Source organism: Stylophora pistillata, chromosome 13 (assembly GCF_964205215.1).
Source record: "Stylophora pistillata chromosome 13, jaStyPist1.2, whole genome shotgun sequence".
Taxonomy (NCBI): domain Eukaryota; kingdom Metazoa; phylum Cnidaria; class Anthozoa; order Scleractinia; family Pocilloporidae; genus Stylophora; species Stylophora pistillata.
The window spans coordinates 12,783,210-12,805,157 of NC_142531.1; the positions used below are offsets into that span (position 1 = coordinate 12,783,210).

Sequence of the window (21,948 nt, forward strand, 5' to 3'; positions counted from 1 at the left end):
TCCACCTTAAGTGAAGAGTTAACTCGTCAATGGAATATCCGCTGATTTTAGGGCTCTGTACTGTGAAATAGCTTAATTCAAATTGAAAGAAACTTGATCGTGTGAAGACGCGCAGTTTGTCCAACAAAATAAATTGATATGGGAGAACCGAAAAGGTTTGTATAACCTTTCCAATTATTACTTTTCTAATACTCACATTTTGAAAAAGAATGGAAAAATGTTCGCAATCGTAGTCTTCGGTTTTTATAGAAGTTGATTGTTTTTGACAGGCTATAAAATATACATATACTGAAATAGCAATGGTTGATACTCCTTGTAACTACAGGTTGAATGTCCGACTCGTCTTTGTTGAGTGGAGCGGTGTGCAACTTTGAGACTACCTTTAAACAATGAAACTGACTCTTATTTATCAAGGCGAAACCCTTTCTTTAGTTCAAGTTTCTCTCGTTTAATTAAGGCCTTACTAAGGTATTGTAAATCATTATATCTAAGTGTATGGTAATCAGTCAATAGCTTCTGCTTTTCATGCAGAGAAATTGGTCAACTCAGGGTTGGGTTGTTGAAAGATAGGTTAAGGTAACCCAGGGTTATTGTGAAATCTGATTTTAGATCTGAAAGTTTTAAAAGAAAAGTCAGTACAGTTTTTTTTTGTCTACAATTTGATGATTGGATGCTTTTAAATAAAAAAAGAGAACATTGTCTCAATGGGTTTGGTACATACAGAAAAATGGCAGGAAGAAAAACACAGTTATTATAATAATGATAATAGTAATAACAAGTGATACATTTTTTCATTTCACTTCTGAGTTGATGAAATGTGTTAGATACATGTGTATTGACTTCCACATTATAGTATAATTGGTAATGTTTTTTTTGACACAGAAATCACAACTGATATTTCACACAACTTGTTCATGTAGGTATGGGCTTATCATTCCAGCTAAAAAAAACACAAAAAAACCTATGATTAAGAAACCAGCTGTGTTTGGTGATGATTCCAGTGATGATGAGGTAATCTTATCTAAAGAATCTAACAGGTCTTGTTATGATAAACTAGATTTTATGGTCAAATCAGATGTTCCCTTGCTTAGGGCATTGGGTCCAAAACTTAAACTGCTTTTCAGGTTCATGGAAGATGTAAAACTTCCCCTGTGGATAGACTACGGCATAATTTTTTAAAGGCAAAATTGCACAGAGAAAGGTAGCTTCAAACTAGTCCCTGTTCCAATCAGTGAGAAGTCTGGTAGAAATAGAATTCATAACAAGTTCTCCATCTACATGCTAATATACACTTTCAGTCAACAATACTTTACTTAAGGAACACATGTAGGTGATAAGGAATGTTCATCTCCACATTGCTTATTTTATTTTTGTAAACTGATAATATCTGTTTCAGGAAAGAGCTCACAGAGAAGTGAATTTATCACTAATCCAAGAATCACAAAAGAAGAAGCAAATGAAACAGGTGATTGATTGGAGAATAATCAATGTAAAATTATTGTCCTTACTCTGTGGCCAAGATAGCTCAGTGAATGTTTTGCGGATGGGTTCATTGTACTTACAACACCCTCTCTTCAGTAGAGGCCATGCAAAAAGTTTTCAGTTATTTTTATCTTTTGTTTAACAACATCCTCATTGATATTAAGACCTGGTTATTACCACCAATGTTTTTAGCTTTTTTAGTCACTAACTACAAGGAAAACAGTTTTCTGTTTCTCAAGCTAGAGTCAAAGGGTGAATTTTGTTTAACTTAATAGGTGAATGATCCCCAAAAATTTCCTCCTAGTATAAACTTTTCACAGCTCTACATGTATTTTTAAAAATTACAGTGTCATGTTACTTTTTCAGACTCAGATTGAAATACAGAAAGCTCTGAAAGAAGATCCTACTGTGTATGAGTATGATGCTGTCTATGATAAAATGGAAGAGAAAAAGAAAGCAGCAAGTGTTAAAGTTCCCGAGAAAGATAAAAAGGTGCCATATGTATATGTGCAGAAGCTTAAAAGTTCTAGAAACTTAATTCTTTTTAATTTGATCCTCTTAACAGTTTATAACTATTTCAACATACATGATTTTGGGGTACAAATAGTAGAGGTAATAAGTGCTCCTCTGCATTTAACCATCACAGATGTAATAATTATTTGCCAGGTTAAAAAGAGAAAAGACAAGTCACAGAGGTTTATTCCAAAAAGCACACCACTGAGCCTCTTAGTGAACAGGTCCCGTTTTTGTGTGTAAGGCAGAGTGATTTATGTTGATTTTATGCAGTGCATCACCTCTCTTCATCCGAGAGTGTAAAGTTCCAGCAGAACTGGTGCCGAAAATAAATTTTTTTAGGGGGATGGGGTGGTAATAGCTAGGAACATCATCCCATACTGACAGGAGAGTGGAATGGATACTCTTAGTTGCTCCAAACCCAAAATATTCTGCTTAAATACTTAGCCTAAGTACATTGGGAGCTTGTTGAAGGCTGCAGCAGCTCGGAAGAGGGAATTTGAAAGGACAGTTGAGCGACAAGTACAAAAGGAAAGAGAACAAGAAAAAGGAGAGTTTGATGATAAAGAAGCTTTTGTTACCGAGGCGTATCCTTTGATCTTGACAACCTGAGAACTTCTTAGTTGCATTTAATTTATACATTTTTCGTTGGTGCCTGAGTCAAAATTTTTAATTTCTAGCTCTAGTTAGGGTAATATACATGTATCAGTTTAGGTGAGACTTTTAATAGCACTAGGAAAATCAAAATGAAAATTAATGTTGGTTACCTTTAGGCAAGAAACTAATATTAAGGGATGTAGAATGAGCAGATCGGTATTCCATCCAGGAGGAAAAAAACACTTCCAGTATCTACATACTTGTTGCACCACCTTAATGTAAATATTAACAGATTCCGTCAGAAAATGCAAGAACAACTTGAGGAGGAAGAGAGAATCAAATGTCAAGATGCTATTGATGGTGAGTCAGATTCTTTTTTATTTTTATCTTTCTGCAGTGATTGAAGTATTCTCTTCTAAACCCAATGTTTAATCATCATGCAACGGGAAAGTGCTGATTGTGTGATACTGTATGAAGACTGTTATCATACCCTTACAATGGTTTGTTAATGGCTGACTCAGAAACTGACTGACTGATTGACTGAATCACCAATTAGACCACAGACCAAGACTACAAACAGTACCTCCCTAACAATCAGCCTCTAAGTTGACTGAGGGCAGAGAAACGTTTAAATCCTAGAATTTTAGGTAAAAGTGAAGAACAGCTCCCCTAAAAGTCTGTTGGCCGACTGTCGGCTGGCAGTAGACCAACAGTTGACTGACAGTTGACCAATAGCAAATTGACACTTAAAAATTTGACAAGTGTAAGGACATCGCAGTTACTCGACCCTTACCATTCTAGTAGAATCAGCCGCATGATGTACCACACATTGAGCTAAAATTGCATCATCGTGTGACCTGGGTAAGTTTATCTAATAAGTATGAAATTGGCCTATAATGCATCACGGTTTGTTTTAGGGCATCATATATGGACTTTCAATTATCTCTGTCTGTTTGAGTTTACTTTTGGTTAATATTTTCAGTTAGTTTATTATTTTTCTATGTAGTCACTTGTCAGAGACATTTAAAGCTGCTTACATTTAGTAAAGCAAAAAAAAAAGCTGCAAGAAGCCACTGTAAACAAATTTTTTGCTTCTTGACTGTGAGGATGATGCAATGGGATTGTGAGGGGTTTGGTACCTAAAAAACCTAAACATAGGAGATTGTGATGAGATTGGTCCCAAAAAAACCTAAACAAAATGGCAGACTCAAGTGAGAAAGTTTCATTTCGCGTTGATTTGCAATGTTCTTCCACATGTGCGAGCTGAGGCTTTTCTGGTATTCAACAGGGCTTCTCAACCGACACTTGGCCAACAAATCACCAACATGCTGCCAACAGTCGGCCAACTGTCAATCAACAGTTGGCCAACAGTTGGCCAATTGTTGGCTGACTGTTGGTCAACAGTCGGCCGACAGTTTTTGGGGGAGCTGTTCTTCACTTTTTCTGAATTTTAAGTGCTTGTCAAGTTGGTTGAGATAGAATATGGGCACACGAAGGTGACCCTGGCTGACTCAGTCCATCTATGATCTTCTCAGCAAGTCTAAAACCAGAACACAAGCAAACACGCTTATTGGCTAGGTATTTTGCTTATTGGCTGAATGGCTGAGTGAGTCGCCAAGTGAATCATTTGGTGAGTGAGTGAAGGATAGAGTGACTAACTGACTGGCTTGACCTGGTTGGCTTGCTGGCAAACTGACTGACTGATTAACCAAAGACTGAGATTCATTCCTTTTCAAATTTTGTATATATAAATTTGAATAAACTTGTATGTTATGTTAAATAAATAATGAATTTTAATTAACTAACTGATTTACAGTACTTTTACAGACTGGCTACCAATCTCTTTTACAGTAGTTCTTTCCAATAACAAATAAGAAAAGGGCCAGGAAAGAGATTACATATGATGGGCAGAATGATTTATTGGCTACTTAATAGAGTTGTAACTGTTTCGTTTCAGCTGCCAATGATGTCACAAAGCAGAAGGACCTGAGTTTATTTTATCGAAATCTTCTGAATAAAAATGTGTCATTGGGAGGATCATTCACTGCCAATCATACAACAAAGACTGATTTGCCAAACATTGAAAATGACAAAGAATCTCAAGAAAAGGATAAAAGGGTGCCTCCAGTAATGTCAGAAAATAGAAAACCAGAAAAACACAGAGATAGAAAGGAGAGTAAATATTCAAGAGAACAAGGATTAGAAGAAAACCCAACACATTCAAGAGTTCCTTCCCAACATATGAGAAACCATGATCACAATTGCAAACAAAGGGACAGTGAGAGTTACAAGGATCAACGGTCAACTGATTTGTCAAACTGGGAACAAAGAAGAGGCAGTGATAGGGAGCATGAGAAATTTGCAACTCACAGACATTCCAGTGGCTTCAAACCACATCAATCAGGCCGTGATGAGAGGCAGAATAATGATGGTAGCAAGTATTCTTGGGATAACCTAAAGGCACCAGATAAAAACAAAATCAAAAGTAAGGAAATTACCAAAGAAAGCAAAGAAACATTGAAGGAGGAGTCTCTTAACAAATTTGCTAAGCGCAGCACAGGTGAAACTGTTTCATCTGCTAAAGAGCGTTATCTGGCAAGAAAACAAGCACGCAATTCTGCTAAGAGTGCAACTGCCAATGATGACAGTGATTAATAGTTTTTTTATAACTCGGAAGCAAAACTGAACTTTTTAAAGTCTAAATGACTGCAGGGTGTCAAGTTCCTATTTTTTGGCCTGCTTCCTATTTTCTCCTATTTTTTCATGAAATTCCTAGTTTTTCCAATTTTTTAGGGTTTTACTAGATACACAGAAACGTTTTGAAATATTTGAAATAAAATTGCCAATAAAATTGATAAATTCCACCAAAAAATGAAACTTCATGTCAAGAAAGACCAGTTTGAAGCCTTTTTGAGTGATTTTCTTCTGAAACTTGTGCCCAGACTTTTTCAGTGCTTTTGACAGCATGCAAGGGATTCTGGGAAGTTCATTTGCATGCTAAGACCAAGTGAGATGAAGCAATGCAAAGCTTGGAAAAAATAGGACAAAAGAGTAAAGGCCATGTCCTCAACAACAAATGCTGCTAAAAAAAGAGCAAAGCTAAGGTTACCTAATCTGTTAAAAGAGCGAAAACAATGGGTCATCCTCGGTGTAAAAACCTGACGATGTTTTCTTTGTTTCATGAGGTATTGTTTTGCTGTATGCTATTGTTTATAATGTTTTGTTGTCTTTGTTTTACGTCACTCGTGAGCTTCACAGGTTTTTACACCGAGGATGAGCCAAAACAGTATAGTGTTGGACTTTTTGGTTGTTGATGTTCAAAAGTTGTGGTTGGCTTTTATTGTGAAGAAGACATACATTTGGTGACAGTGAACTTTGCAATGTTTTGGTTTGTCAAAACAATTATTGTTGCTTATTATTCTCACAGTTTTAAAGTACTAATGACTTAAATTAAAGGCATCTTGTGATGTATCTAATGAAATTTGGAATCTGGTAATTGTTGTAGGATGAGTTGTGCTTGGTAAGAGAGGTGGTAACACTTGTTTTTGTTTATACGGCAATGCATTGTGGATGTATGCCATGGTGCCTGGTAAATATTAAAGCGTTGGGTTGTGAAACAGAGTTGCTGTTGGGAGTGTTAAGAGGATAGAACTTAAAGAAATCCTCCTATTTTTTTCCTATTTTTTGGCCACTGTCATAATGATTCCTATTTTCTAAGTGTCATTTGTCACTTGACACCCTGTGACTGGTTTAATTTTAATTTATGACCACCACTCTTTTACTACTTTTAGAAGTGAATTATTGTGAAATGGAAAAAACTGTTTAAAATAAGCTATCTTTCCCTTGGGATTAAGTCTTTGTTTATATATTAACATCTGCATGTAATTAAAAGATAGTTAAAAATTTATGGTTCTCAAACTCTTGTTATGCTGGAAAGCAGTAAAAGAGTATTTACATAAATCCAGTCACTCTGTTTTGAGAGCTTGTTAGTCCTCCACCAAAGGATCCCAGTGAAGATTTGAGTTCTCAACAGAAGTATTATTGATTTGTTATCAAAGATTTGCATTGTTTCTCTTTTAGGACCTTTACAGACTGTTCCAGGCATTCAGTTAGTAAAATGGAGTGAAACAGTAAACAGCAGGACAGTAGTGGCAGAGTGAAAAGCAAGAGAGGTTTTGGCCAATCCAACCCAAACCTTGCTTGTTCTTTCGCCACTCTGTTACTATCACGCTGTTTACTATTGCGCTCCATTTTTACTTGAAACAGACTAAGTCCCTCAAGTTTCTGCATAGTAAATATTTGTGATGGAAAATGAAAAATGAAAAACTTTGACCCATCTCATGCTCTATATTTTCAAAATCAACGTAAATCTTGAATATCAAAGCCATCTTCACAGTAATGAACACAACACAAGCAGTGGTGAAAATAAGGCCTGAAAAAAATTCAGGCCTGTATGGGATTTGAACCCAAGACCTCTGTGATACCAGTGCAGTGCTTTACCAACTGGGAGCTGGTCCCATTTTCACTACTGCTTAAGTGGTGTTCATTACTGCAAAGATTGCTTTGATATTCACTTCTTAACTCTCCGTTCACATACATGATTTTCATATATTCACAGTCATTTACAGTAATTCTTATTGCTGTGAAATGTTTGGAAGAAAATCTAAACCAACACAACAAATAAAAATTTTGTAGTAATTTATTTTCCATGTACTTTTGTTATCATACATGACTTACTTTGAAAGATCTGATTGGTTGATAGCATTCAATCAATATACAATGGTGTGTTAAGTTGACATGATTATGCAATAATTACTTGTTGCATGTATTGCATGCCTGCCTAGTTTCCAAGCCTGTTGTCTGTGCAGTGTCCCCTTTGAAAATTGTTTAAAAAAAATATGAAATTAAAGCTATTATTAAGTTTGGTTTCTGCATGATATCATGAATTATCAACCATCATGTCTGTGTTATCTGCTTTAGCCTATCGCTTCAGCAGGTGACTCAGACCTTGGTTTTGTGAATAGTGCATTCCACATGCACTGACTGGCTGGTTTGGAAGTAATATTCACCTCCGAGCAGCTGATGAGTCAACATTGCGCGTCAAGAGTTAAATTTTCTTACAATTTTTCCATAAATTAAAATAAATTATGTTTTGATATCTGTGTGGTATATACTAAAACAATAATTCACCTCCACTTTGGTTAATTATTACATGTTGGCAAGATGTTGCTGTGGAGAAGCCTGTAAATGTCATTCACAAATTTACTAAATTGCTAGTTTACAATGTCACACCATCATCAAAACCATTCAACAAATAAAGTCAAGAATCAAAGAGATAATAGAAGATGAATACTGAAATAGTCTTGTTTCACAAAGGAGTTATAAGAAGAACTGTTTTAATCAAATTTTAAGGCTTAATTGGGGGATGCCATGTTTGTGTTCCTCTGAGGGACTCGAGTATAGCAGCCAGAAGCTAACAAACACGTGTCATGGAGTTTTGCTATAAAGAGCCTGTAGTCATCTTAAACATCTATTCAGTGCCCTTTCCCATTCACAGATTGTTCAGATTGCAAAATCTAAGCCGCTACGTCACTTTTCTTTTACCTTACATGACAGCATTCTTGGCCACCACTTTAAGATCATGTCACACAACAGCTTAGAGATTCAACATTGAAAAACCCTATCAAACTGAAAAATTGTAAAAAGATAAGTATTCAACTGTTCTAATAGCTAAAATAAAATCTTAAAAGGATTAATAGTTCCTTAATTTTTGATTTTGAGGATGCCATGTGAAAACCAAGAATATTTTATCCAATAAATTTTGGGGGGAATGCAATGGTTAGCATGCTAAACTCTTGATGAAAAGATTTGAGTGACACGCTAAGGGCCAGAGTATTCTGGCAAACTTGTGGAAGCCCAATCATATGCAGTAGTTAACTGGTGATGGACTAGCGTGCAATATTTTCTATTCTCTTTGAGGAGGAGTGACATACCTTGAGTTACTTCAATGTACAAAGATTGGGATAACAGCAGCTATGTCAATCTCAATTGCACGCTTTACCCTGTGGGTGGCATATATCACTGCCTAGTATAACATTCCAGCTGAACATAGAAAATGCAATATCTTTTATTACTAGACCAATTTTAACAATCCCATGGGAAATTGAACTTTATAGTTAGTCTGCAGAGCAAGTGTGATTTTGGCTGGCAAGTACCCAGTTAATTATCTTGCCTTTCTTCACACCCTCCACCCACAGTTGACTCAATCATGGCTGGATGAATAAGCAATCGCAAGCCTCTCAACATTAACTCTCCCTAATAAGATGCCAGCAATGCAGGCTAATTCATAGTTAAATTTATTTTGTTTGGATTTCTCCCCTGGAAAAAACTGAATTACACTTGTTACTTCTTCCAAGGGAGATTATCAAGGTCTACATTGCCACCACATAACACAACAGCAACATTGTTCAGATTAGGGAGTGCTTTGAATCTCTCTGACAAAACAGCTGCCACACCCACAGCTGCTGATGGCTCAATTAAAAGCTTCATTCTTTCCCACAGTATCCTCATTGCAGCTATGATTTCTTCTTCTGTGACAGTTATGACATCAGTTACATTGTCTTTTATGATTGGCCATGTTACATGGCCTATACTAGTCCTCAATCCATCAGCTATAGTACAAGGAGGGCCTGTTGAGATACAAAGAGGCTTAAGCTCCATATTTTCACGAGTTCATCTGTACTGTAATTACCCAATATACCAAAAATAAAAGGCAGTCTGACTGCATGTGCTTACTGTTTTATAGTTGTAGAGCATTGCTGTAAAAAGACCAAGATGGTGTGAAATGCAGAGAGTTAATGAACAGCTCTTGTAGATAAATGGGGTAGGTTTCTGAAGAAACTGTGATGCTGCTCAGTGGAGGAGTGTAACAAGGTAATTTTGGTTTTATTAATGGGCTTGATAATGTAAATTGGCTACTGTAAAGAATTTCAAAGCTGACATTTTGAGCCTTAGCCTTTCATCAGAGCCAATAGTGAAATCGTGGGTTTATATGCAGAAAATGGAGTTATGCTATTGGTGGGAACATGGGAACAAGAAAAACAAGACTAAATTAGTTGAATGAAAAGTGTTCATCCATTCGCTCCGACGAAGGGCTAACGCTCAAAACGTCAGCTTTTATAATTGTAACGGTGGCCAATTTACCATTTCAACTTTGTTGATATATTCAAATTACATCTATAATACCATTGGGGATTAAAACCTGAATCAGATCAACGACCAGATTACGAACTGGATCATGAACTGGATCACAGTAGGTTTTACTTAAATTTTCCCTTGTAGTGAAATGGATTTTAGTTTTTGGCATATACGTGTGTTAGTGTTGGTCAGCGGTTTCCCGTATGATTGTGAGAGCACGTTGTTGTAGTCCGCCATGTTGGATGGCGTAACGAATAAAGTATAGTTCTGTTACTAGCACTGGCGTCTAGACTTGGTGTCAGGAGTGAGATTACACAATGGCAAACCTCAAAAGACCGGAGCTCAAACTTGTGGGTAATGTGAGTGAAAATTTCAAGAATTTTGAACTTCGTTTTAATGATTATTGCATTCAAGCCAACTATCGTAACCTCGCCAAAGATCCTATCACCGAACGAGCAGAGCACTACAAAAGCCCGCTACTAGAAATTTCTGCCCTGCGATCTTCACTTCCAGATGAAGCCTTGTCTGTACTTAGGTACACAATAGAACCTCAAATCCTCAACGACGACAAGAACAAACCATGGGTTTGGATGGAAAAACTACGCGCCCACTACACAGGCTCCACAGGGAGTTCACTTCTCACCGACCGTTTCAAGTTCTGGACGTCGTCCCAGACCTCACATGAGTCCATACAAGAGTGGGAAGTCAAAGTAAGACAAGCGAGCAGCCTTTGTGCTTACGGTGAGCTCACCGATGAACTCACTAGAGACAAATTTATTTTTGGCCTCCATGAGGATCACACGAGAACTGAGCTCCTCAAAACACACGTAAAACCTGACAACTCAAAGAAAACCCTGCAAGATGTGGTGGCAGAAGCGAGAGCAATAGAGTCTGCCAAGCAAACAAACAAATTAATCGTGGATTCGTCGAAAGGAACCGATGAAGAAGTCCACTGGACAGGTCTCAGACATAACCAGATGAAACTGCGCAGGGAGCCTGGAACGTGTTTCTGGTGTGGGGACCGCCGGGGTCCCCACCCCTGGAAAGTATGTCCCGCTAAAGGAAAGACCTGTTCGACTTGTGGTGGCAATGACCATTTCGCCCGGGTCTGCCTAGAAGACCGTAAATTTACACTCCCAGATACCAGATCCCCAGCCTCCAACACAAGATCTAGTAGGAAGGAATACACAAGGAACGCGAATGGCCAGCGACGTGACTCACGACTGAGTGGCCAGCGACATGATCCACGTGCAGGCACATCTACCCATTCACGAGATCTTCACTACACCAACACATACGTCACAGAGGAGCAACCATATGACACACCCTTTGATCATGATTGTGGTTTCACTTATTCTTTGGAAGCCCAAGTACACAGCATCGCCGCTTCCAGCCAAGCAAAGCGATACTTCACAACCCTATCACTTTCTGCGACAGGCTCAGCATTCACTCAAGTCAAGTTTCAAATAGACACTGCAGCAACATGCAACACAATGTCCATCAATACTCTCCGCTCCCTTCTGCCAGATGCAGAACTCAAACGATCCCCCTACCGTCTATACCCCTATGGAAACTCCAAACCGTTGGAACCTGAAGGTCAGGTGGATCTAGTATGTGAAAGAAAGCACAAGTATGAAACACTCACGTTTCAAGTCCTACCAGATTCTTCTATCGGATGCAAACCAGCACTTCTGTCAGGGAGCGACAGTGAGAGATTGGGACTTATCAAAGTACTTGCAGATGAAATCCATTCCCTATCCTCAGAGGTAGAAAACAGCATTGCTGAACACGGCAAACCCCCAGGGCTCCAGTCTACCCGTCCCTGGGAATTTGCACCGCAGCCTGTAGAATCAATTCCAGACCCGAAGATGAATATGGCCTGCAACCATCTTCGACAACTCTATGAGGCCACAGCCAACCCATGCAATCCTCCACCTTCGCCATCAAAGCCAATCAAAGTTCTCTCAAACCGACAGCTCCCACCTCCGGGCCAGTTACGTAAGGAGGACATTCTTGACCAGTACGCCAACACCTTCGAAGGCCTTGGTGAGCTTGGTCCACCTGTTCATTTTCAAATAGATGAGAGCATACAACCTGTGCAGATGCCAGTTCACAGAATACCAGTAGCAAAGCGAGAGCGTGAAAAACAAGCCTTGGATCGTTACGTCGAGCAAGGGGTTATCGCCAAGGTAAACGAACCAACCGCCTGGTGCTCCAACGAGCTTATCCGAGAAACACCAAAGAAGTTCAGAGTGTGTATAGATCCAAGTCAAACAGTTAACAGGGCCATCCACCGACCAAAACACCAGATGCCTACCCTAAATGAACAACTTCATAAGCTTAGTGCAGCAAAATGCTTCTCCCTAGTTGACGTCAAAGAAGGCTTTCTCCACATTCCCCTCGATGAGGACTCATCGTGGATGACCACCATGCACACAACATATGGCAGATACAGATGGCTTCGTCTACCCTTTGGTATTACCAGCGCCCCTGAAGAGTTCCAGATGAGGCTGACCACCGCCCTAGAAGGCCTAGAAGGCATCATATGCATTGCAGATGATATCCTAGTATATGGAGAAGGAAACGACTATGAAGAAGCTCTAAAAGACCACGACAGAAGATTCATTGCTCTGATGGAATGCTGTCATCAAAAGAACATCAGACTCAATGCAGCCAAACTTCAGTTCAAGCTTAAGGAACTCAAATTCATGGGCACCATTATTTCAGATAAGGGAATGAAACCTGACCCTGACAAGGTAGCAGCAATAACACAGCTACCGCCTCCAGAGAACAAGGCAGCACTCCTGCGCTTCATTGGCATGGTCAACTATCTTTCACCCTTCTGTGCAAACCTGAGCTCGGTGATACAACCTCTACGAATGCTCACCCAGGAAGCTGTACCTTTCATCTGGTCCAACGCTCATGATAACGCATTCACTAAGGCGAAGCAACTGATCTCCTCAGCCCCAGTCTTAGCCTACTATGATCTCCACAAGCCAGTTGTACTTCAAACAGATGCCAGTGATTATGCCCTGGGCGGTTCACTTTTACAACCCAACGACAATGGTAAGCTGCAACCCGTCGCTTTCACATCCTCCAGCATGAGTACCACGGAACAGCGTTACTCCCAGATCGAAAAGGAGTGCCTGGCAATATGCAACTGCTTTCAGAAGTTTGACCAGTGGTTATATGGCAAGGCTGACATTGTAGTCCACACAGATCATCAGCCTCTCGAAACCATACTAAAGAAACCATTGAACAAAGCCCCAGCCCGTCTGCAAAGGATGCTGATGAAACTGCAACGATATCGGTTTCAACTAACATACAAGAGAGGAGCGACACTCCACCTGGCTGACACTCTATCTCGGGCAGCCCTTCCACAGCCAACATCAGCGAGAGTAACACACTTCGACGTCTTCCGAATGGAGTTGGAGTCCGAGCAGAACCGCCGCAACCCAAGGCTGGAAGAGAGCACCGAGAACCACTTACGTGAACAGACAAGCAAAGACGTCACACTGGCAGCTCTATACAAAGTCATTGTCCATGGATGGCCTGAAGACAAATCAGTCCTCTCTGAATCCCTACGTCCCTATTGGAACTACAGAGACGAACTATCAGTGAAGAATAGCATAATATACAAAGGCACGCAAGTCATGGTACCCCAGTCTATGCACAAAGAAATGCTTAGGAAAATCCACGCCAACCATTTTGGAGCAGAATCGAACATACGCATGGCCCGAGAGGTTCTCTTTTGGCCAGGGATGAGAAAATCAATACAAGACATGTGTGACGCTTGTGGCACCTGTGCCCAATACGGTACGACCGCACCAAAAGAACCGATGAAATCTCTACCGATACCTACAAGGCCCTGGCAGATAGTCAGCCAAGATATCTGTGACCTCCACAACCAAAGTTACCTAGTAACTGTGTGTCACTTCTCGGACTGGATTGAGGTAGACAAGCTGGGAGATACCCTATCCTCCACGGTCATCGAGAAAACAAAAGCCCACTTTGCCCGATATGGCGTCCCAGCAATCTGCCACACCGATAACGGTCCACAGTTTATAAGCGACCAGTACAGGAAGTTCTCTGTGGAATATGGTTTCAAGCACACCACTTCCTCCCCGTACCACCCCAAGGGCAACGGCAGAGCAGAAGCTGCCGTTAAAGTTGCAGAGTCCATGTTAAAGAAAGCAGATGATTTCCACACTGCTCTACTTCTGTACAGAAACACTCCACCTCAAGGACACGCATACTCACCTGCTCAGCGTATGTTTCTACGACGCACTGCCACCACCCTGCCTACCACGGATCATCTGTTGGCACCTGCCATGATCAACTTTAGCATCGTAAAAGAAGACATCCTTAAGAAAAGGCATGACAGCAAAGCATACTATGACAAGTCAGCCGGAGTGGAGCACCAACCAGTCAAAGCTGGCAGCTACGCCTATGCCAAGCCACCTCCCCGCCATCGCGACAAACCATGGATCTATGGGGAAGTCATCAAGGAAGACAACGGACGGTCCTATACTATTCGTACCTCTCATGGTACCACGATCCGCAGGAACAGAGTCCAACTGAAACCCGCCGCACCACCACCACCTATTCTCCAACCTCAGATAGTAGTCAACCGAGCCACAGTAGATGCGACAGCTAACTCCACCCCTGCTCCACATCCTATCAAACACGCCGAAGTCAATCCGCAGGGCGAACAGAAGACCCACGAGCACCCGAACCCAGCAGCAGATGCAGTACCAGAAACCTCCCTGAGAGAAGCAGAACCCATAGCAGGTTCCTCTACGCCGTTGAAGCAGACGAGATCTGGGAGAATAATCAAACCCCCAGAAAGACTGAAAGACTATGTCACAGACTAGGCCTTCTCAAACATTGCCTATGAACACTCTGTAGCGTTTTTTTAAGACATGTTATTTATTTTTTTTTTCTTTTCTTTTTTTTAAACGGGGGGAGATGTTGGTCAGCGGTTTCCCGTATGATTGTGAGAGCACGTTGTTGTAGTCCGCCATGTTGGATGGCGTAACGAATAAAGTATAGTTCTGTTACTAGCACTGGCGTCTAGACTTTAGCTCTCCCTTTATGTATTGTAGATATATTTTGTTTGGACATTGACACTTATTTAGAGTTAAGGAATAGACTGTGTTGTTGAAGCAAATAATTTCTCATCAAGGTCCCTGAAAATGGTTTCCAAATGATGTTTTTGGCTTATTTAATCAGTACTTCAGAGATATGAGAATGTCAAAGACACCCCACCAAAACTATATTTGCACTGTGCTCATGCACTTGAACCCCACACTTCTTTGGAAAGGTTGTTGCTTTTAAGATGAAACACAGGTACATTAATTTTTAAGGAAGTGCCTTTAAATAAGGCTTTTCAGCAACAGTGAAATAAGGGTTAATTTGTGAGTAACATATACTGTAATTCCCCAGTCTACAGGGTCTGCATGGTCTGCATGGTCTGTATGGTCTGCATGGTCTGTATGGTCTGCATGGTCTGTATGGTCTGCACAATCTGCATGGTCTGCAGTCTGTGGTCTGCATTTTGCAGTCTGCACTTTAGCATGACCACTGTGTTGCAAATATAAATAAATAATTCCCCTTGAAATTGACGCTTTAAAACAAATAACCATACCCTCAACTTAATGTCTGATCTCTGTGCTCTGGTTTTTTGCAAACATTGTTTGGTTCTGTCACACTACATGATCTTCTTGTGAGTGTGTTGAACAACAGCTATGAAAGAGATTATTAGGAGACTACCCTCTTGATATTATTTACATCTGCACTTTACACGCAAGTAATTTGGGTGTGAAATTGACAATTGAGATGTGAATGTCAAGAGGTTTCCTATATTTCAAAATGTCATTTTCAGGGTTTTCCTTTTCAAATAAAGTTTAAGTCGATAAAAGTAAAGCAGGCGGAGACAATTTGGGCGCGTAGCGCTCAACATGAGCGCCGAAGGCGCGAACTTCTAGGGGGGTCCGGGGGCATGCCCCCCCCGGAAAATTTTGAAAAATTAAGTGCTCTGAGACGCAATCTGGTGCATTTTGGTTGCCCAAATGAAGCATGGCACGTTGAATATGGCACGTTGATTATGCAATCGAGCACATGGCGACAAACAGCGACAAACAGCAACAAACAAAGTGGTTGTATCTTCGCCCGTTCATCCCTCAGGCAATACCGGGCACGTTACTAATAAATAGTAATGTAAAACAACACTCGAATCGATCTGGAAGAATTTCACATCAAGATATTAACACAAGAATCAAACAGATCAAAGGTGAACAAAAACACGAACATCACAAAAATATTTCGCAATTTTATCCCGCACGATCGGCTTATCACTTTACTTCGGTTTATAGCTTGACCCGAGATAATATTTTTTATGCTTTCGCTTGGTGAGAATAAGTAGTTCCTAGTTAAAGTATATCTGTTTAAACTAAAACAGTGAGAAGCCGAGAAGTCAAGAAGATAATTGACCTTTCAAATAGGGATTAATTATTGTCTGCGTTAAATTTATTTTGCTTCGAATTCACGAAAGCTAAATGAAGCGTATTTGAAATGAAAAGGCGACACACCTAATAAACAAAGGACCATTTTGGTTTAATAAATTGCGATGAAAGCGCTACATTTCATTAAGTGATGAATATTTATGAGAAATGCAGAAATAAAACAATTTACGTACCTTGAAGGGATGCCAGTGATGCGTGACTTGACAACGCAAACTTGCATTAATGAACGTCACGTACCAGTACACGCGTAAAAATTCCTCTTCGTTTTCGCGAGTTTCTTCGGAGGAAATATGTACTCCTCATCGATTTCCGTTTCTTGCACGTCATTGTCAGACAACATACAAAGCGTTTATTCTTTATCTAAAATATTTTAAATTATTTACCAGCAAGGATGCTTTTAGTTGCCGGCGACGGAGCCGTTCGCAGGCGGCGAAAATCGCCGGTCGCCGGCCGAAAAGGAAAACCCTGCATTTTGTGCATACTTAAGACAAGCAGTCATCATCATCATAATCTTTATTTAAACATGGTAAAATACATCAGGCATTAACAATTTAATATTAAAGCTACAACTAATTACAAAAAACTATGTATACTATGTATACAGTATACCTTACATGCCAGAATATTGCAGAATGGGGCAGATGTTTTCATTAGAGGATCTTTTATTCAAAAATCAGAGTGAAAAGTTTTTCATCTGAAAGAATATATTGGGAAGCTGATATCTCTAAATGTCATGAATCCTCAATATTCAGGATGTAGGATTGCCATTTAATCATAGATCCAAATTCCATTGAATCAACAGATCCAAATTATAAATAATTAAGGCATTGATAGAGCCTGTGACCTGCTTTGACTGTAAACCAAAACACCATACCTTGGAGTGGAATCCTTTCATTTGCAGCAAATGATTTAGCACAGTCATCAGCATTTGCAGGTTCAGCAGCATAAATTTTAATGGCAGGCTTCAAAGCTTTGACAGCAATAGCAATCCCACTCAGCATGCCACCGCCACCAACTGGAACAACTATTGCATCCAAGTTTGGTACCTATAGACCACAGAAACAATACTTAATTTAATTTATTTTAGGTTAAAAATCAACATGATAATCAAGAGATCATTCTTAAGTAGACTTACAAGGAAAAGTTGTGTTGTATACTGATTGTCTTGTGTACAGTGGCTCAGAAGAATTGATATTAGAGAGATACAGTTGAAGGTGGTGGTCTAGAAAACACTCAATTTGCAAAACAATCCATGACCCCCTTGTATCCAACACTGGGATGCACATGTTATGTCTACTTGTCCTTACACTGGCTGCTACTAATCTACAAAGTGAACCACTGACCAGGATTGATTGCTAAATTTCTTTAAAAGATAACAAAACAACAGTACTATAATTTTCAAGGGAATAAAGTGAACAGATTGTGAAATTGAGGTCTTCAGTCTCTCAAAGGAGTTCACATGAATATTCTTCAGTGTAGCCCTCTTGACAGACAGCTGCCACAAGAGTTGCAAATTGAGCTCCACTGCTTAGGAAAATTCACTAACCAATGGGTACATGGCAGCAAATTGTGTAAAAGGAAGGGATCAGATTGGAACAATCTTGAACTATTGCATAATGAATATATAAAACAAAACATATAAAGCAAAATAAATCATCACTGACAAAATTAACCTAAAAAGAAAGCTAAAAAATAATTTATGCCTGGTCAATTTGAATTAATTGGCTCCAATCAAGAACACAAACAGTCAAACAGGCAGGTACTGTACATGTTTTGCTGTTTAATCATTAACGGCCATCAAGTAACTAAAAGGTTAATTACTGAAAAGCAAAAATGAAGGGCAATATTTAGAACACAATTGTAACTACCAATTGTCCTTACTTAGAAAAGAACTCTAATTACAATTTTACAGATCTGATCAATAATACATACCTGTTCCAATAATTCCACACCAATAGTACCCTGGCCAGCAATAATATGAGGATGGTCAAATGGAGGTATAAGATAGGAATTACTTGTCTCTTGAAGGATTCTTTGAGAAGTTGCTTCCCTGTCCTGCAATAAGCCATACAAATAACATTGTTGCATGAAGTGGTCTTGAGTCTTAACTCTTCTGACTTTGGCTTACCAGTGAGTAAGAACTTTTATGACATACCACAAATGTGAGCTTATAAGTGGGTTGAGACTTTTGATTCAGAATCAAGACTGCTGGAAAGTGATTAGTATCATCATAAAAGAAATACAACATACTCTAGTCATTCTGAGGACATTTTCTTTAAAATAATTTTTTTAATACATTTTTGACTATTCATTTTGATAATTTCTGAGAAAGACAACCAAATAGCTTGGGATTGCCAAGAATGTTGTGATTCATGTTTGCAAGGCCCAGAGTCCTTGGTATTGCTTCTTTCTTCCTCCTCTAGTGGAGATATGAAGAGAAGAACTGAAATAGCAGGTTGCTCTTCATAATGTTCATGTAATCTTTTTCTGATAGTTACTTGCATTATCATTAACTATGATATACCTCAGCTGATGCACCACAGTCAACAATAGTAGCACCATAATCTCTTACTGCAGCCTTCTTAACTGAGGGTGCATTTATTGGCATAGCAATAACAGCCTGTAGTCCCATGATTTTTGATGACAGAGCAATTGCCTGAGCATGGTTTCCACTACTGTGAGTGACCAACACAGGTTTCTGACCATCAGGCAGAGAATTTAACAGCTGAATAACAGCATTCATTGCCCCTCTGATCTTAAAAAAAAAGTACACTTTGTCAGATAGGTTTTTTTAGGATATTAGCACTATCATTTCCAGGTCCCACAGTCATTTGCAATTTTCTTTTATTCATGTATGTGTATTACATATTAATTATTCATTTGCCATTTTCTCTTATTTGCATATTATTCCAAACTTAAGTTTTCCGTATTTAGTCTTTGTTGCATGACTTTATAGTACTTAGTAGCACTTTCCCAAATGATGGCAAAGAGTTTGCAATTAATTGGATTACAAATGTCCCTTTTGGTCTTTTCATTGATGACGTCTTCTCTGACCGCACCCCAAGCTGTAATTGTTTTGGTTGCGATGGTGAGAAGAAAAAATTTTTGGCAACTAAATCTGCCATGATAGTTACTGTATTTGGCAACTTGTGATCAACAGTCAGCAAGCAAGTTGTACCTGTGACTACAGGTGACTACACCTGTACAGGTAGTGTGGTCAACATATGGTGTGTTGTATAACACTGCACAAAGTGCCATCATCATTTTTTCCCCAAACTACGCTCTTTGATAATGTTTTATGTTTCCAGATGAGTAGCCTTGAGATTAGGGCCCAGTGTAAGCTTTTCTATAGTTATAAGCTGCTAAAGTGTAAGTCTGGACTGACCAGTTGCTAAAAATTCAGTGAACTAACCTCTTCACAAAGGGGAATTATGTAAATCAACAAACTTTCAAACTAAGTGAAAAAGATGTTACTCTTTGGATGAGATTTCAATGTCCTTGCTAAAGAGTTTTAAATAGGAAGACATTAATTTTACCTTGAAAGCACCTATTTTTTGGAAGATTTCACACTTAAAATGAATGGCTCTGCCAGCCATTCTGTCAAGAGTTCCAGATGTCATCACTGGGGTTTTGTGTACAAATGGCTCAATTCTTTTTGCAGCATCTTGAATATGCTGTATGTTCACCTCAAAATTTGACTGCATTCTGTGTAATTAAAAGGTGATTTGATCAGTTTCATCGGCTTCTAATTCAGAAAATAGGCATGCAGTTAAACAAGAACTTCTGTTATAATGACATAAACCTGAAAGTGACTAATCTTTTTTTTTTGAGTTGGAAAGGGTAAGATTTTTCCCAATGATACATCATGCAAATAATTTGCCCAAAGAATTCTGAGGAACTTCTAGTGCTCATTTTTCTTCAAAACTCTACATGGAAAGCATTCACACATGGACTCTTACACCAACTGTCTTGTTACCCTCAATTTATAATTATTTGAAAATGTGTGTTAACAGCAAAGCGTATTTGTCTATGCATAGTAAAATGGTGGGCAGTCATAATCCGACATGAAATAAGGGTTTTTGACCTGAAGTGGTGCTTAATCTCTGTCCAAGGACAGGTACTAAATACAAATTGTCATGGCAGCTCAGAATAAGCCATTGCCACAAAGAGACAGAGTTACTGAAAATGCAGACCAACTGTGGGTGCCTGTTTTACCTCTCCACCTCCTTTACTTTCATGAATTATGAAAACTACATTTATGGTCAGATTAATAAAAATAATGGTAGATTCTAGATAGATATAGAGAGAGGTGGATAGATAGATAGTTAATTAAAATATTCAAATTTGCACCCTCCTAGAGCTGAATTGCAAGAGTTTGTAAGACTGTTCTTTGGAGCTGTCTTTGAGACATCTGATGTTATTCAACTCTGGATTGTCATGATATGAAAGGCTAGGAGAAATTGCAGAAAGTGCCCTTTTCTGAATGTGCTCTACATGAGGTTTCCACCCAGATAAGTGGGCAATACTTAGTGATATAAGGGTGTGCAATACACTAACACTGGCCTTTTGTTATATCAGAGACATGACAATTCCACTGCATTAGGTTCTACCTTCAAACAACATGTTTGTCATAGAAACTTGTGCTGTTTTCTTACCCATCGTCCCCATCGAATATGACAACATTGCGTCACGCGTGACACTATACGATGCATACAAGGGAAATTGAAGGTACTAGATATGGTTACATACATACATACATACATACATACATACATACATACATACATACATACATACATACATACATACATACATACATACATATATACATAGTTTATTTGGTAACGCAGGGTTAGTTACTGGCAGCATTAAGCTGATGTGGACCTGCGATAAATCTCACTTCTATCCCCAATATTTTGGCTTGAGCAACAATAATGAATGTATAAAGGCTGATAGTTTCTAAAGAAACTGTTTGGGGATGCGTCGGTGGGGGTAACGAAATAATTTGGATATATCAACAAAGTTGAAATGGTAAATTGGTCACCGTAACGATTACAAAAGCTGACGTTTCGAGCGCTAGCCCTTCGTCGGAGTGAATGTATGCGCCCTCTAGTGGCTGCATCTCGCAATGGTTCTCCAGTTTTTCGGAATTTTAGGCTCTATGTTGCCAAGCGTCTGTTCAGTAGGACATGTAGATCACAGATCAGAGATGACGTCAAAATGTGGTAAGAGCAAGAAAGAAGCTGACGAGGTATCACTGACGTCTTCTGTGATCTGTTACTGCACAGAAACACCGCAACATGGAATCTACACGTGTTTGTTTAAAATCATAAAAGAGAAAAAAATCAAGGTTGTAAGTGCGTGGGGATGTCGTGTTTTTTTTATATCAATACACATTGCATATTTGAAAACCAAGGTAACACGGACTAAAAAACCAGTACACTGCTAATAAAATTAACTTAGTATTCAAATTTTACCTGCTGAAAACTTGAAATAATCCCTGTCTAAAAGGACGTCTTCCAGCTAGCATTCGGATATTCTGAAGTTTAGCCAGCATTAGTCACGCATACATACTCAGTCTACTCAGCCTATATCGCGAGGTTGATAAGCCGCTGACTCGATGTGTTTGATGCTT

The 21,948-nt window shown here is 39.2% G+C and overlaps 3 protein-coding genes across 4 annotated transcripts; 2 read left to right on the top strand and 1 right to left on the bottom strand.

The window, feature by feature from the left end:
• Positions 1-6,497, top strand: LOC111336224 (uncharacterized). Its single transcript, XM_022942279.2, has 7 exons — positions 1-155; positions 921-1,011; positions 1,397-1,465; positions 1,849-1,974; positions 2,443-2,582; positions 2,885-2,952; positions 4,550-6,497. Exons 1-7 carry the CDS (start codon positions 139-141, stop codon positions 5,245-5,247), a joined length of 1,209 nt encoding a protein of 402 aa, XP_022798014.1. The 5' UTR covers positions 1-138; the 3' UTR covers positions 5,248-6,497.
• A 776-nt stretch (positions 6,498-7,273) lies between these two features.
• Positions 7,274-21,945, bottom strand: LOC111336225 (serine racemase). Of its 2 annotated transcripts, none has more exons than XM_022942280.2 (6): positions 21,791-21,945; positions 19,850-20,018; positions 18,838-19,068; positions 18,246-18,368; positions 17,188-17,359; positions 7,274-9,281 (listed from the first exon to the last, which is right to left on the bottom strand). In XM_022942280.2, the coding sequence occupies exons 1-6, from the start codon at positions 21,868-21,870 to the stop codon at positions 8,995-8,997; spliced, it is 1,062 nt and encodes a 353-aa protein (XP_022798015.1). In that variant the 5' UTR covers positions 21,871-21,945; the 3' UTR covers positions 7,274-8,994. The 2 variants fall into 2 exon arrangements, with proteins under 2 accessions (XP_022798015.1, XP_088600190.1); XM_088744064.1 differs by lacking the exon at positions 7,274-9,281 and adding an exon at positions 14,206-15,372.
• LOC148717717 (uncharacterized) lies at positions 9,920-14,663 on the top strand. Its single transcript, XM_088743624.1, has one exon. The coding sequence runs from the start codon at positions 10,107-10,109 to the stop codon at positions 14,661-14,663; it is 4,557 nt and encodes a 1,518-aa protein (XP_088599750.1). The 5' UTR covers positions 9,920-10,106.
• Positions 21,946-21,948: the final 3 nt, after the last annotated feature.

Bases quoted from the DNA above. Each gene is read 5' to 3' on its own strand.
- LOC111336224 (XM_022942279.2), top strand. The intron at 2,583-2,884 runs GTATCCTTTGAT...AAATATTAACAG, and splicing joins GAAGCTTTTGTTACCGAGGC to ATTCCGTCAGAAAATGCAAG. The intron at 2,953-4,549 runs GTGAGTCAGATT...GTTTCGTTTCAG, and splicing joins ATGTCAAGATGCTATTGATG to CTGCCAATGATGTCACAAAG.
- LOC111336225 (XM_022942280.2), bottom strand. From the start codon at position 21,870: ATGCTGGCTAAACTTCAGAATATCCGAATGCTAGCTGGAAGACGTCCT. The intron at 19,069-19,849 runs GTAAAATTAATG...TTTTTTTTTAAG, and splicing joins AAAAAATAGGTGCTTTCAAG to ATCAGAGGGGCAATGAATGC. The intron at 17,360-18,245 runs GTATGTATTATT...TGTGGTCTATAG, and splicing joins GTGTGGAATTATTGGAACAG to GTACCAAACTTGGATGCAAT.
- LOC148717717 (XM_088743624.1), top strand. From the start codon at position 10,107: ATGGCAAACCTCAAAAGACCGGAGCTCAAACTTGTGGGTAATGTGAGT.